This window comes from Lontra canadensis, unplaced genomic scaffold (assembly GCF_010015895.1).
Source record: "Lontra canadensis isolate GAN:19392208 unplaced genomic scaffold, GSC_riverotter_1.0 scaffold18, whole genome shotgun sequence".
NCBI lineage: Eukaryota > Metazoa > Chordata > Mammalia > Carnivora > Mustelidae > Lontra > Lontra canadensis.
Genome location: NW_022631012.1, coordinates 17,022,736 through 17,039,896, shown reverse-complemented (window position 1 = coordinate 17,039,896; position 17,161 = coordinate 17,022,736). Strand labels below are relative to the sequence as shown.

The following is a 17,161-nucleotide window of genomic DNA, read 5'->3' as shown; positions in this document are numbered from 1 at the left end:
CTAAAGGATTTGACTGAACGACTGAATTCAGAAGCTATACATATGTTTGCTGAACAATTAAACACAAATTAACCTATTACATAACCAGTATTTTAAGTCTCAAACCTACAACTATATAGCACTAAGTATAGTTAAGCTAAGGCAATTCTGAGTAAATTTCACAAAAACAAGTTTTATAGGATACAAGACCAGAAACAGAGCATATTCGGTAAAATTTAAGCCAAAACAATATTTTAAAAAGAAATTAATCAATTATTACCTCTATTACAAATACACTTTTTTGATACTAAGAAGTCTGGAAAAAGGAAATATGTATTTCACACAGAAATTATAAAATGACTTCAAAATATTTACATTTTAAAAACAAAGTACTTATAAAAACATGGACATTTTTGAGTGTGCAGTATTTGTAGCCAAATTAATGGAATTTTTGCTATCACTATTAGAAATATGAAGGCACACATCAACAACCATTATAGCCCTACAAAATCCTTTAGTGTTAAAAACAGAAAGATATTAAAGCATTAATAAATACTATGAAATCCAAAATAAGTCGTAATTGAGGTCCAATGAAACTTGTTGCCAACGTACAGTCTGACCTACCAATTCTAGTCCACCCCAAGTTAATTCTAATGAAGAACCCAAATATTTAAGGTTGTTTAAAGGAACTGAATAGAATGAAGATATTTCACATAAACCAGAAATCACCATTAAAATGTATAATCTCTTAAATCTGTAATCCTTAGAACCTGGGATGTTCTGATACAGAGGGACTCTTTTAGTTCATGAATCCATAAAAGTATGTGTTAGTCAAATTTATCTCCCTTCTCTTGGAGCAGAGACGTACTATGGTAGTAAAACAAACACAGCAGGCATACTACACTGCACATATAAATGACAAACAGAGATTTAAAAAGCTAGTGAAAAGGAAAGAAGAGTCTTACGCTTATCCAGTAGAGGTGGAAACCAACATATATCGTATTAATTACTGCAGTAAAGCCATGTCAGCTGATTTCATGATGTTCTTCAATTTATAGAGAATTTTGAACTTTGGGCCTCCAAACTTAGAAGGTTAATCTATAGTCTCAATTTTATTTTCTATTACTTATTAAGACATATACTTTCAATGGTCCAGCTGAGGAAATACTGAGGTGGTGTTGACAGGCAAAATGGAGAATATTTAAAGCATCATAAAAGTCCATTTCATGTATTTACTGGCTTCCACATTGCCATATATCTATGGTTAATATAAAAATGTATTTCCTGGTGCCTGGGTGGCTCAGTGGGTTAAAGCCTCTGCCTTCGGCTCAGGTCACGATTCCAGGATCCTGGGATCGAGCCCCATATAGGGCTCTCTGCTCAGCAGGGAGCCTGTTCCCCCCCGCCGGTCTCTCTGTCTCTGCCTGCCTCTCTGCCTACTTCTGATCTGTCAAATAAATAAATAAATAAAATCTTAAAAAAAAATGTATTTCCTGTGTATTCTATAACTAAATCTTAAAAGTTAAGCAAACATGCAACTTACTTCGTACTGACAGTCTGAAGATGTATACATTTTTAATAATGCTACATGGCTGTCGTTTTCTGGTTGAGCAATGTGGAGTTTCAGAGAAATTTCTGTGGAAGATGGTACCCTGAAAAGATAACTTAAATATTCATTCTCAAATACAAAATGCTGTTAAATATCCATTGCTAAATCAATCCTTGGACAGCACAATGAAATAATGGAGAGGAAGACAAACGTCAGATACGTTATTATAGATGGACATTTTTTCAATTGTATCACAGTTGTTTGAATGCTCCGTCATCTAGAACAGGCACTGGAGGACAGTCTAGGAAAGGGTCAATGCTCCAAGCAAGTAAAGTTTAAGTTATATATCATTTAGATAAGAATACTACATTGTCTTATAATATTATCTTATGAACACAATGCTACCTAAAGGATAGGAACATTTTATTAAGAGGCACTTAAATAGTTTCATTAAAATTTCACTATGATTTAAATAAACTAAGAAGAATATGTACTATTCAAAATGGCCAAAGTTTAAGATAAATTCTTGCATATACTTACTGCGCAATAGTAAGTGAATCTTCGTAAGACCAAGGAATATGAAGTTTATAGATACTAGTTATTTCTTCTGTGGAAACATAAAGGAAATATGTGTTATAAACCTATACAATACCTAACTACCGGTTCCCCATTCATAAAAAATAACCAGTAAGACTTAGATGATATAAAGAATTACCAAGAATTATTGAATAATGTTTAATTAGACTTACAAAAGATATTAGAGTATATGGAAACTGGTAAACTAGAAAACTAGAGCAGAGTAGGTTAAAAAAAAAAACTAGGTAAACTAGGAAACTAGAGCAAACTAAGAAACTGGTAAAACAGCTAAACTGAATTACTATTAATAATGAGATAGAAAAATATATATAGCATTTTTAAAATGTAGGTATTTAAACTGATACAGTTGAAGATACTTAGTATTAAGAAATACTACGTTAAATCTACGTTAAATCTCTTGGAAATACAGCTTTTCTACTATCATACTCTAATCTTAATTCACATAAATAAATAGATACTATATAAAATTCAAGTGAAGATCTATTGATTCTTCAAATGACCAATACTATTCTTCTCAGAAATACACTTACCTTTGACTCCTGAGCACTTGCTTACTACGTTGATTTTAAAAGCCTGGTATATCTAATAAGAGTTTGGCCACGAAAACAAAAACAAGAAAAATAAAAGTTTATTTTGTTTGCTTAACTAAACAGTGAGGTAAAATCAAATCCTTGTTATAATCAGGATAATTACCTGTCCAAAGTTTAGAAGTTCTATATTATAAAACAGGCCACTTGTATTTAATATCACTTTCCTTGAAGACAGTCCTGTTGAATTGAAAGTACTGTATTACTTAGAATACCAAACAGTTTTTAAAAGAGTACTGATTGCTTAACAGTGTTTAACTAATGCTAATACATTTTTAATATTAAAAAATAATTTATAGGTTTTCATTTCTGTTTATGGAGGGGTGAACTCCTAAAAATCCTACCCTCTTTCAATACACTCCAGACAACATTTATAATATATGTATTTTAAAAAGTCAACTACATATTTTCAATTTCAAACAGGTATGCTTTCTTGGTAGATCTTTCATTTTATAAGTCTTTAATCTCATCTTTTTTTTTTTTCCTAAAGATTTTATTTATTCATTTGACAGAGAGAGAGTGAGATCACAAGCAGGCAGAAGGCAGTCAGAGAGAGGAGGGAAGCAGGCTTCCCACCAAGCAGAGAGCCCAACGGGACTTGATCCTAGGACCCCGAGACCATGACCTGAGCCGAAGGCAGAGGCTCAACCCACTGAGTCACCCAGTCACCCCTTTAATCTCATTTTTAATGAGATAAGTGATTCAGACTTGTCATTTCTGTATTGTTCTGAGTATCTTTCTTATCCCCCGCCAAAAGGTTGGGTGAGGGATAAAAATCTAAAACAGTTTCTGCTCTGAAGTAACAGATTTTTTTCATAAATGGAATATTAAAAAATATATATTTTAAAGATAGGCCATGTCAAAAGAGCAAGGAGCCAACCTAAAATGAGCTCCCAATATCCAAAGCTGGAACAACTTAAGCAAAAAAATGAGATGATAATATTAAATTATAATCCAATGAAAGAATATCCATGAGTCATACAGACATAAATAAAATTTGACTAAGTAAATAAATGGAGAAGGGACAACTTTCCTTTCATAAGAATTCCAACAAATACAGAATACCAGTAATAACTGCCTCAGACTAGAGGAACCAATGGATGCTAAAATTAGTGGGTTATTTTGAAGATAAAAGGGTACTGAAACATTCTCAAAGTAGCTCTCCCAAGACATTTATTCAATACAAACAGGAAACAAATAAATTTACAGGGGAGAAACCTGGAAGACACTACCTTAACCAAGTAATCAAGGTTAACATTATTAGTAATTAGACATAGTGATATCATATGTCCATCCATAGGATACAATGAGAAGTATACATAGCTCTAGTGATATGCTTGCTAAAAATGCACAACCTTAATCTAATCATAAGAAAGCATTAGACAAATCCAAGTATCTGATATTTTACAAAATAGCTTACAAGTACTTTTCAAAATATGTCGAAATTATAAAAGACAAGGAAAAACTGAGGAACTCTCAAAGATTAGAGGAGATTAACAGGACATGACAACTGAATGCAATGTGGGAATGTGGAGAACACTGGTGGAAAAACTGATGAAAACCAAACAAAGCCTGTAATTTAGTTAACAATGTTGTACGAATAATAATTTCTTAGTTTTGACAACTGCATTTTTTACATTAAGGTAAATGAAGGATATAGAACTCCGTGCTCATTCTGTAACTGTTCTGAGTGCTCAAAATTATTTCAAAATAAAATTTAAAGGCATATTTAGTTACATGTATTTTACAACAATAAAAAAAAATGGGGAGGGGGCGCCTGGGTGGCTCAGTGGGTTAAGCCTCTGCCTTCAGCTCAGGTCATGATCTCAGGGTCCTGGGATCGAGCCCCGCATCGGGCTCTGGTCAGCATGGAGCCTACTTCTCACCCCTCCTCTCTGCCTGCCTCTCTGCTTACTTGTGATCTCTGTCAAATAAATAAATAACATCTTAAAAAAAAAAAAGTGGGAAAAATATTTGGAGAAATCTTGAAACTTCCATAGGGCAGACAGCAATTTATACCTTATAATAAACGTTTTATTAAAAGGGCCAACATGCAGTATAAATTCATGGAAGACCACCAAACACAAACACACACACACACACACACACACACACGATTACTTGCAAATGTATATGACCAGGGAGAAAGTTAAATTTCACTTCTCAGAAGATGACCTCTAGCCCACTATTAAAATAACAATCAAACCACTGGAACACATGATATGGTTATTCTAAGAACTATACTTGAAATACACAATATATAAAGTTACAGGCTCTTCATTATTGCAACTGACTGGCAAAATAAATAAGAACTGTGTTAAAAATAAAATTAAATCTTGGGATGCCTGGGTGGCTCAGTCGGTTGACCGTCCAACTGTTACCTCAGCTCAGGTCTTGATTTTGGGGTCCTGAGTTCAAGCCCTGTTCCGGGCTCCATGCTGGGTGTGGAGCCTACTTAAAAAAAAAAAAAAAAAAAAAGAAGAAGAAATTCTTAAGGCTTCTAAAATCAAAGTACTTACCAAAGGAAAAAAGATGAGTTACAGGAAGCTGAATGGATCGTGTCTCTTTTTTAAAGAATTCACAATCTACAACAAACTAAAATATAAAACATTGTTTTTTTAGAAAAAAATAGAATTACATGTATAGTAAAATACCTTCACTTGATGTTTGAGTGGAAAATAAAAATCTATAAATAAACCAGCTTTGGAGAAGTTATTACCTATCACATTCTCACTCTAGCTATACTTAGATGGGAATAATTACTCAAGGAGAGATATTAAGCTAAGAAAATTTGATGAACAAGCTTAACTTAATAAATTATTAGAGGATCATTTTTACAACAGCTGATGTACAGTCCAGTTTCCTTCCAGTTAATTTCAGATGGTTATAGAAGAAGGACTTTAAAGGATGGGTCAAAGCATTAAGAATCAAGGTTAACTCAAGATTAATTAGAGATTTAGATAAAAATCAATATTTTCATAGTAAAAAAGAAATATGATTTTAAATTTTAATTTTTAAAAATCCCATATTAGTTATGTATCTCCAACACTCTAAACTACAAAAGACTTGGAGATGGACATACTGCCATTTATCTACAGATGGCTAAAGTTATTTGTATAAGATTATTTCAAGCCAAACAGTGATTAGAATAAATGGAAAAAAGGTTTACTATGTACGAAGTGTGAAAAAATACTATCTTAAAAAAAGTAAAACTAGGGCGCCTGGGTGGCTCAGAGGGTTAAGCCTCTTGCCTTCGGCTCAGGTCATGATCTCAGGGTCCTGGGATCGAGTCCCGCATCGGGTTCTCTGCTTGGCAGGGAGCCTGCTTCCTCCTCTCTCTCTGCCTGCCTCTCTGCCTACTTGTGATCTCTCTCTGTCAAATAAATAAATAAAATCTTAAAAAAAAAAAATTAAAAAAAAAGAATGGTTTCATCAGAATCATCTCCATAAGGAAACCAAATTGCTTTGACCTATAGGAGCTGAAGAACCAATTAATGTGTTGCCAAATGCAGCTAGCAGGTACACTGCTGTCTAGAGGAAGCAGAAAGCCGATGAGGTTTATCCTAGGTTTTTCCAATAAGTATACCTTGGATTGTGCTTGAAGCAATTGTTATTGTGTTTGCCTCTTGGGTGGATTTTTTGTTTCTGAAAGTCAAAAAAAGATGTGGGAAAATGCTATCTGACTACAGTACACATATTAGGAATAAAAGGAAAAACTTGTTAAGGGGATTTGCTTTTATCCCCCCTTCTATACTTAAAAGGCCAACAATATCATCAGACATTTTCCTTATAGAAAACAGCTGTTACAAAGTTAGAACAATCATCTACTGAACAAGACTATTCATTATATTTTTACAAAGCACTTTTGGGTGAGACATTGCCTGAGACAGAGAATCAATTTTAAATTGCTTTGTATAAGTATTTAAAATAATACAATTTTTATTATTGCTTCAAAAATTTGGCTACTCCCTTTACGGAATAAACCCATACCCAAGAAAAGAATTTGAGGCTCTGTCTCCTTCTAATGGAATTATTTTGTTTTCTGTCATCAAAAAATGCAAGTAATTTCATATTTGCATTTTGAAAACTATATTATGAGTTGACTGCAAAAAATTTTCAAGCTATCTATTTAAATATGTGTATCCTGAGAAACCATTCTACATATATTATAACAGATATGTAGAAATTATAAAAGGCCTAAATTAACATCCTTGTGAGACTGGGTATGCAACAGTAGAGTCAGCAAGTATTACTTTCCAAAGAACATCAAGACATATTAAATATTCATTCGGCTGCTAAGGTTGGCTATTTGTGAAAGGCTCGTTAGTTTCTTGGAATAACGAGACAGGGCCTTTCCAGGTTTGGGAAAGATGTTTAAATTCATTCAAAACCAACTTACCTGACAGAAAAACCCCTAAAGAGAGCTTTTAGAATTGAAGATGCTCAATTACCTTTCACTTGATCTAAGCAAAACAAAACAATGTATTCATTATAAGGTATTTGTAAGATTTAGTCTTTGCGTTAACTCCCAACTACATCCCCTTTTTCCTATGTCTTTAAAATTTTCCTAATGATTTTGCCCTCAAATCTCGACAATTTTCTCATTAAAGAACTATTTTTTTGAGCACTTATATGGTAGTGAGTTGCTAAAGGATGAGGATGCACAGTAGAATAAAATCTATCTGGTCTTAATCCCAAAGAATTCACAATATGGTTATGGTAATAGAGAGATAAACAAATTATAATTCAGCATAATTCCTCCAAGAAGTTATAAACAAAGTGTCATGGAAGTAAGAAGTTATCTGGTTGAGTCATGAAAAGGAGAACAGGAACACTTAGGATAGATACTGAAAGATAAGTTGGTTAGGTAAAATGTGGAAAGGGAAGTAGAAGGTTTTCACCTGTCTTCTTGCTTCCCTCTCCCACAACTTCTCTCAAAAATCAACAACCTTTTATTTCTACTCCCACTTCCCTACTTCAAGCCCTCATAACCCCTTATTCAGCAGCTCGTCTGCTTCTAGTCCATGCACACCATAAACAGATTCATCTTCCAAAATGGCTCTGATCCCACTTCTACTACAGTGAAAATCTTACAGCTGCCAACTAACTCCTGAATTCTATGAAGTCCTAAATCTTCTAATCGAGGTCCTTGAGGGTATGGCCATGAACTACTTTCCCAGACTTTTCTTCCACTATTATCCTTCCCATGGTGGCCATCTTTTCAAAATTTCTATTTACTTATTCACTGTTTCCATACATATCTCACACTTTCACACGTCCATCCTTGGATCTCATGGTGTCTTTGTCCCAGCAGTGCTGGACATTGTAACTTCCTGTAGTGTTCTTACTAATGACCACCTGGAATGTAGCTAATATAACTAAGGAGCTGAATTTTATTAGTTTTAATTGCTTTACATTTAAATAGCCACATGTGCCAGTAGGTCCCATATTGGACAGCACAGGTATACAATGTTTATGCTATGCATAAAACTTTAACTATCCTTTAAGGAAATTTAAAATATCACCTCAAATAAAGCCTTTCCTCATACCACCATTCAGAGATATCTTCCCTTCTTTTATTTTTTTATTTTTTATAAATCTATAATATATTTTTATGCCCAGGGGTACAGGTCTGTGAATCACCAAGTTTACACACTTCACAGCACTCACCATAGCACATACCCTCCCAATGTCCATAACCCCACCTCCCTCTCTCAACAACCCCCCAGCAACCCTCAGTTTGTTTTGTGAGATTAAGAGTCACTTATGGTTTGTCTCCCTCCCAATGCCACCTTGTTTCATTTATTCTTCTCCTACCCCCTTAACACCCCCATGTTGCATCTTCACTTCCTCATATCAGGGAGATCATATGATAGTTGTCTTTCTCCAATTGACTTATTTCGCTAAGCATGATACCCTCTGGTTCCATCCACGTCATCGCAAATGGCAAGATTTCATTTCTTTTGATGGCTGCATAGTATTCCATTGTGTATATATACCACATCTTCTTTATCCACTCATCTGTGGATGGACATCCAGGTTCTTTCAATAGTTTGGCTATTGTAGACATTGCTGCTATAAACATTCGGATGCACGTGCCCCTTCGGATCACTACATTTGTATCTTTTGGGTAAATACCCAGTAGTGCAATTGCTGGGTCATAGGGTAGTTCTATTTTCAACATTTTGAGGAACCTCCATGCTGTTTTCCAGAGTGGTTGCACCAGCGTGCATTCCCACCGACAGTGTAGGAGGGTTCCCCTTTCTCTACATCCTCGCCAGCATCTGTCATTTCCTGACTTGTTAATTTTAGCCATTCTGACTGGTGTGAGGTGATATCTCATTATGGTTTTGATTTGTATTTCCCTGATGCCCAGTGATATGGGAGCACGTTTTCATGTGTCTGTCGGCCATCTGGATGTCTTCTTTGCAGAAATGTCTGTTCATGTCTTCTGCCCATTTCTTGATTGGATTATTTGTTCTTTGGGTGTTGAGTTTGCTAAGTTCTTTATAGATTTTGGACACTAGCCCTTTATCTGATATGTTGTTTGCAAATATCTTCTCCCATTCTGTCAGTTGTCTTTTGGTTTTGTTAACTGTTTCCTTTGCTGTGCAAAAGCTTTTGATCTTGATAAAATCCTAATAGTTCATTTTTGCCCTTGCTTCCCTTGCCTTTGGCGATGTTTCTAGGAAGATGTTGCTGCGGCTGAGGTCGAAGAGGTTGCTGCCTGTGTTCTCCTTGAGGATTTTGATGGATTCCTTTCTCACACTGAGGTCCTTCATCCATTTTGAGTCCATTTTTGTGTGTGGTGTAAGGAAATGATCCAATTTTATTTTTCTGCATGTGGCTGTCCAATTGTCTGAACACCATTTATTGAAGAGGCTGTCTTTTTTCCATTGGACATTCTTTCCTGCTTTGTCGAAGATTAGTTGACCATAGAGTTGAGGGTCTATTTCTGGACTCTATTCTGTTCCATTGATCTATGTGTCTGTTTTTGTGCCAGTACCATGCTGTCTTGATGATGACAGCTTTGTAATAGAGCTTGAAGTCCGGGATTGTGATGCCACCAACTTTGGCTTTCTTTTTCAATATTCCTTTGGCTATTTGCGGTCTTTTCTGGTTCTATATAAATTTTAGGATTATTTGTTCCATTTCTTTGAAAAAAATGGATGGTACTTTGATAGGAATTGCATTAAATGTGTAGATTCCTTTAGGTAGCATAGACATTTTCACAATATTTGTTCTTCCAATCCAGGAGCATGGAACATTTTTCCATTTCTTTGTGTCTTCCTCAATTTCTTTCATGAGTACTTTATAGTTTTCTGAGTATAGATTCTTAGCCTCTTTGGTTAGGTTTATTCCTAGGTATCTTATGGTTTGGGGTACCATCGTAAATGGGATTGACTCCTTAATTTCTCCTTCTTCTGTCTTGTTGTTGGTGTAGAGAAATGCAACTGATTTCTGTGCATTGATTTTATATCCTGACACTTTACTGAATTCCTGTACAAGTTCTAGCAGTTTTGGAGTGGTCTTTTGGGTTTTCCACATATAGTATCATATCATCTGCGAAGAGTGATAGTTTGACTTCTTTGCCGATTTGGATGCCTTTAATTTCCTTTTGTTGTCTGATTGCTGAGGCTAGGACTTCTAGTACTATGTTGAATAGCAGTGATGATAATGGACATCCCTGCCGTGTTCCTGAACTTAACAGAAAAGCTTTCAGTTTTTCTCCATTGAGAATGATATTTGCGGTGGGTTTTTCATAGATGGCTTTGATAATATTGAGGTATGTGCCCTCTATCCCTACACTTTGAAGAGTTTTGATCAGGAAGGGATGCTGTACTTTGTCAAATGCTTTTTCAGCATCTATTGAGAGTATCATATAGTTCTTGTTCTTTCTTTCATTAATGTGTTGTATCACACTGATTGATTTGCGGATGTTGAACCAACCTTGCAGCCCTGGAATAAATCCCACTTGGTCGTGGTGAATAATCCTTTTAATGTACTGTTGAATCATACTGGCTAGTATTTTGGTGAGAATTTTCGCATCTGTGTTCATTAAGGATATTGGTCTGTAGTTCTCTTTTTTGATGGGATCCTTGTCTGGTTTTGGGATCAAGGTGATGCTGGCCTCATAAAATGAGTTTGGAAGTTTTCCTTCCATTTCTATTTTTTGGAACAGTTTCAGGAGAATAGGAATTAGTTCTTCTTTAAATGTTTGGTAGAATTCCCCTGGTAAGCCGTCTGGCCCTGGGCTTTTGTTTGGAGATTTTTGATGACTGTTTCAATCTCCTTACTGGTTATGGGTCTGTTCGGGTTTTCTGTTTCTTCCTGCTTCAGTTGTGGTAGTTTATATCTCTAGGAATGCATCCATTTCTTCCAGATTGTCAAATTTGTTGGCGTAGAGTTGCTCATAGTATGTTCTTATAATTGTTTGTATTTCTTTGGTGTTAGTTGTGATCTCTCCTCTTTCATTCATGATTTTATTTATTTGGGTCCTTTCTCTTTTCTTTTTGATAAGTCTGGCCAGTGGTTTATCAATCTTATTAATTCTTTCAAAGAACCAGACCCTAGTTTCGTTCATTTGCTCTATTGTTTTTTTGGTTTCTATTTCATTGATTTCTGCTCTGATCTTTAGGATTTATCTTCTCCTGCTGGGTTTAGGTTTTCTTCCTTGTTCTTTCTCCAGCTCCTTTAGGTGTAGGGTTAGGTTGTGTACTTGAGACCTTTCTTGTTTCTTGAGAAAGGCTTGTACCTTTATATATTTTCCTCTCAGGACTGCCTCTGCTGTGTCCCACAGATTTTGAACCGTTGTGTTTTCATTTTCATTTGTTTCCATGAATTTTTTCAATTCTTCTTTAATTTCCTGGTTGACTCATTCTTTCTTTAAAAGGATGCTGTTTAGTCTCCATGTATTTGGGTTCTTTCCAAATTTCCTCGTGTGATTGAGTTCTAGCTTCAGAGCATTGTGGTCTGAAAATATGCAGGGAATGATCCCAATCTTTTGATACCGGTTGAGACCTGATTTAGGACCGAGGATGTGATCTATTCTGGAGAATGTTCCATGTGCACTAGAGAAGAATGTGTATTCTGTTGGTTTGGGATAGAATATTCTGAATATATTTGTGATATTCATCTGGTCCAGTGTGTCATTTAAGGCCTTTATTTCCTTGTTGATCTTTTGCTTGGATGATCTGTCCATTTCAGTGAGGGGAGTGTTAAAGTCCCCTACTATTATTGTATTATTGTTGGTGTGTTTCTTTGATTTTGTTATTAATTGGTTTATATAGTTGGCTGCTCCCATGTTAGGGGCATAGATATTTAAAACTGTTAGATCTTCTTGTTGGACAGATCCTTTGAGTATGATATAGTGTCCTTCCTCATCTCTTATTATAGTCTTTGGCTTAAAATCTAATTGATCTGATATTAGGATTGTCACCCTTGCTTTCTTCTGATGTCAATTAGCATGGTAAATTCTTTTCCACCCCCTCACTTTAAATCTGGAGGTGTCTTCCGGTCTAAAATGAGTTTCTTGTTGGCAACATATAGAGGGGTTTTGTTTTTTTATCCATTTTGATACCCTGTGTCTTTTGATTGGGGCATTTAGACCATTAACATTCACGGTAACTATTGAGAGCTATGAATTTAGTGCCATTGTATTGCCTGTAAGATGAGTGTTATTGTATATTGTCTCTGTTCCTTTCTGATCTACTACTTTTAGGCTCTCTCTTTGCTTAGAGGACCCCTTTCAATATTTCCTGTAGAGCTGGTTTGGTGTTTGCAAATTCTTTCAGTTTTTGTTTGTCCTGGAAGCTTTTAATCTCTCCTTCTATTTTCAATGATAGCCTAGCTGGATATAGTATTGTTGGCTGCATGTTTTTCTCGTTTAGTGCTCTGAATATATCATGCCAGTTCTTTCTGGCCTGCCAGGTCTCTGTAGATAAGTCTGCTGCCAATCTAATATTTTTACCATTGTATGTTACAGACTTCTTTTCCCGGGCTGCTTTCAGGATTTTCTCTTTGTCTCTAAGACTTATAAATTTTACTATTAGGTGATGGGGTGTGGACCTATTCTTGTTGATTTTGAGGGGGGTTCTCTGAACCTCCTGGATTTTGATGCTTGTTCCCTTTGCCATATTAGGGAAATTCTCTCCAATATACCTTCTGCTCCCCTCCTTCTTCTTCTTCTGGAATCCCAATTATTCTAATGTTGTTTCGTCTTATGGTGTCACTTATCTCTCAAATTCTGCCCTTGTGGTCCAGTAGCTGTTTGTCCCTCTTTTGCTCAGCTTCGTTTTTCTCTGTCATTTGGTCTTCTATATCACTAATTCTTTCTTCTGCCTCATTTATCCTAGCAGTGAGAGCCTCCAGTTTTGATTGCACCTCATTAATAGCTTTTTAAATTTCAACTTGGTTAGATTTTAGTTCTTTTATTTCTCCAGAAAGGGCTTTTATATCTCCCGAGAGGGTTTCTCTAATATCTTCCATGCCTTTTTCGAGCCCGGCTAGAACCTTGAGAATCGTCATTCTGAATTCTAGATCTGACATATTACCAATGTCTGTATTGATTAGGTCCCTAGCCTTCAGTACTGCCTCTTGTTCTTTTTCTTGTGGTGAATTTTTCCGCCTTGTCATTTTGTCCAGATAAGAGTATATGAAGGAGCAACTAAAATACTAAAAGGGTGGCAAAGACCCCAGGAAAATACGCTTTAACCAAATCAGAAGAGATTCCAAATCATGGCGGGGGGGAGGGGATAAAAAGAGGTTCAGAAAAAAAAAAAAAGAAACAATTAAGAAGATATCTTCTCTTCTTAAACCTTTCATTTATTTGCTATATTCTGATTTGTAGTATATTTTGGGGTACTCTTTTATTCTCACTCTTTCCTCTGCTTCCAAATGCTTCTCCCCCCTACCTAACAATATGTAGTTTTTTGAGAATAGGATTCATGTCCTCCTCATTTGTTTGCCTCCTATAATTCCTGGCACAGAGTCTTGCACATAAAAGGGTACTCAATAATTTTGTAAGATTAATACATAAGTATGTTCCCACTTTGAACACAGAGGCTTGGGTTTATTCTGCTTAGTTCAAGTTAGAGTAGATGATCTTAATGATTTAACAGTCTTCACCAAACTGGTCATTGTTTTAGATAAGCATTATGTCAAAGAATTCATCAAAAAATAACAAAAATTTAGCATGAGTATCCACTAAACATTCTGATAACAACCTTAATCCATTTGTTACCTTACTTCCATGAATAGATGGTACATAAACAACAAGATGAGACAAAGATGGATAGTCTTGAAGTCTTAACATCACAGACTAAAAAAAAAAAAAAGAAAAAAGGACATAAAAAGCTGATTTTATTTCTAACGGTATACAGAACTTAAAACATGTTCAAAGAAATTAAATACTTATTTCTTAATTAATTGGTTATAAAAAACACTGATTTCACACGTTATATTCAGTACCTCATAAAAATACCCATGTTTACATTTTCAGATCAATAATCCTAAACTCAAATTCCTAACATTTTGTAAATATGGACTGCCAAAAATATTCATTGAACTGTATCCCTTCATGTAAAACAAATGACATTTAATACTACATATAATTATTTTACATAATTATTTCCAGATTTGATACCTTTTATGATTTGTCCATTTGCTTTTTACAACATTACAATATGATTTCTATAAATTATTTTGGTAGCTAGCATACAACAAAGAGCATTCAATAGATGATGAATGAATGAATGCTAAAAATAATGGAGAGTTGCAACTTAATCTCAAATGATTCTGATCTAGCTGAAGCAGTAAAGAGTTGCTGTCTAATGATATATATGATTATCATCCCATGGAACTTACTCAGTAAATGACATGAAGACACAATAAAACTAGTAACGCACCTTATCAAATAAAAATCTATCTTTGGGGCGCCTGGGTGGCTCAGTGGGTTAAAGCCTCTGCCTTCAGCTCAGGTCATGATCCCAGGGTCCTGGGATCAAGCCCCGCATCAGGCTCCTTGGGAGCCTGCCTCTCTGCCTACTTGTGATCTCTGTCAAATAAATAAATAAAATCTTAAAAAAATAAAAGTAAAAATAAAAAATAGGGGCACCTGGGTGGCTCAGTGGGTTAAGCCTCTGCCTTCAGCTCAGGTCATGATCTCAGGGTCCTGGGATCGAGCCCCACATCGGCTCTCTGCTCAGTGGGGAACCTGCGTCCCTCCCTCTCTCTGCCTGCCTCTCTGCCTACTTGTGATCTCTCTCTCTGTGTCAAATGAATAAATAAAATCTTTAAAAAAAATAAATAAAAAATAAAAATCTATCTTTAAAATTAAGAACAGATCCCATTGTCTGTATTTTGAGGAATAAGTAGAGAAGAGACTGGTCTATTTAATGAGATGGTACAGCACCAAATACAGTTTTTAAATCCAGGGTTGTTTTTTTTTTCTGGAAGTAGACATGGGGGTGGCAGTAGTTGTATGTGGTAACAATTTGTATGTATTAAGAAATTTATGCAGCGCTTCTGGGTGGCTCAGTCGTTAAGCGTCTGCCTTCAGCTCAGGTCATGATCCCAGGGTCCTGGGAACGAGCCCCACGCTGGTCTTCCTGATTCACCGGGAGTCTGCTTCTCCCTCTCCCATTCCCTCTGCTTGTGTTCCCTCTCTCCCTGTGTGTCTCTCTCTGTCAAATAAATAAATAAAAATCTTAAAAAAAAAAAAAAAAAGGAATTTCTGCAGACAGTTAACTTTCTCCAGTGTTCTTCAGGAACACCTGTGTGGGCAAGGTGAACAGAGGTGCTGAAGCTGAAGAAACACAAGCTAGTGGCTGACAACCTGACCAGATCCACCGGGAGTGTTTTCTAACCTAGGAGGCTTCACCTCAACTTACTTGCCAAACCCTCAGCAACAGACTTAATCCATTCTAATGTAAATTAAAAGGCCTTAAAAGGGCCTCACAAATGACACTGACAGGCAACTGAAACCAACGAACAGACGGTAGACACTATGAAAGATAATTAGAAAGAACCTTGGTTACTCTGTGTGGCTATCCACTCTACTAGCCTTTGTTATTTATTCTCAAAAATACTTTTTTTTCCTCAAGAATTTTTTTGTTAGGATCAGAATACTTTAAAAAGGTTAACAGTGTCAAAAAAAATTTCCTTATAAAGTTCCTATAAGGTTATAATGTCTGTAGGAACTTGACAATATAATCATATACGTGAACTTGTTAGATTGACAGGTAAGATTAATATGAAGTTTGGAAATTTTTCAGTGTTTTAAGGGTAAAATGCCCTTAATGATGAAACAACACACACAGGAAATCAAACACCAGGTTTTGATGCACAGAGCAAAACTATGGTACTAAAATGATTAAGACAAAATGGCAACAAGGTAGTTTTCTCATATCAGTTTTTTTTTTTTTTCAGTTAGTTTTCTTTATAAATTTTTGTTTTCAACAATAAATCCATTTTGGCTTACCAAATTCCTGGCTTGTTGTCCTTTTTGTTTTCAGAAACTTCTTCACAGTACCCATGACAGAAAAATTCCATATGATTGGTATTTAAAAACTGAATTTACAGGTGCTTTGCTGGAGTCTTCTACTTATTAACAGTTCAGTCAACAACAATGCTAAGAGTGATATGAGTGTCACCTGACACTACTTTGTTGCATTGTTATGAATATGAATAAAATTCATAAAATCTTCTCACTTCAATCTTTTCTTTCTCTTCAACTTGATTTCAAAATAACTTTGTGTCCTTTTTAGAAGTGGCTAACACATATAATTTTGATTAAAATGGAGAAATTTATTTATGTTTATTAATTATGATCCTCTTCCACTATGAATACCTAAGATTGCAGAATATTGTAATCCTTATTTTCTAAACCTCTTTCTCCCCTCTTCCCCCCTCTAAATTTCAGTAGGCTTTTAATGCTATCTGGCAACCTCTTTCAGCATTCATTATAAAAAGCAAGCAGCAGGGCGCCTGGGTGGCTCAATGGGTTAAAGCCTCTGCCTTTGGCTTGGGTCAGGATTCCAGGGTCCTGGGATTGCTCTCTGCTCAGAAGGGAGCGTGCGTCCCTTCCTCTCTCTCTGTCTGCCTCTCTGCCTACTTGTGATCTCTGTCAAATAAATAAGTAAAATCTTAAAAAAACAAAACAAAACAAAACAAAAAACCAAGCAGCAGCTGGGTGCCGGGGTGGCTCAGTCAGTTTAGTGTCCAACTTTTGATTTTGGCTCAGGTCATGATCTGCACATCAGACTCTTGGTTTTGACTAGGTCATAATCGCAGGGTCATGAGATCGAGACCTGTATCAGGCTCCCTACTTAGCTGGGAACCTGCTTAAGACTCTCTCTGTCTGAAATAAATAAAATCTTGGAAAAACAAAAGTATAAGCAGCTGGAACAGTTTGTTCTGCTGTTCTGACAGGTGTTTCTTACATTTAGAA

General features: G+C 35.7%; 1 protein-coding gene across 2 annotated transcripts in view; it reads right to left on the bottom strand.

Annotated features, from left to right (window-relative positions):
* PGAP1 (post-GPI attachment to proteins inositol deacylase 1) overlaps positions 1-17,161 on the bottom strand; it is a 78,526-nt gene that overhangs the window by 20,679 nt on the left and 40,686 nt on the right. For both annotated transcript variants that reach the window (XM_032860176.1, XM_032860177.1), the window contains exons 13-18: positions 13,955-14,032; positions 5,232-5,307; positions 2,819-2,892; positions 2,656-2,707; positions 2,069-2,135; positions 1,523-1,631 (exon numbers count right to left, since the gene is read on the bottom strand). In XM_032860176.1, coding sequence (XP_032716067.1) covers positions 1,523-1,631; positions 2,069-2,135; positions 2,656-2,707; positions 2,819-2,892; positions 5,232-5,307; positions 13,955-14,032 — 456 coding nt within the window. The remainder of the gene's footprint in view (positions 1-1,522; positions 1,632-2,068; positions 2,136-2,655; positions 2,708-2,818; positions 2,893-5,231; positions 5,308-13,954; positions 14,033-17,161) is intronic.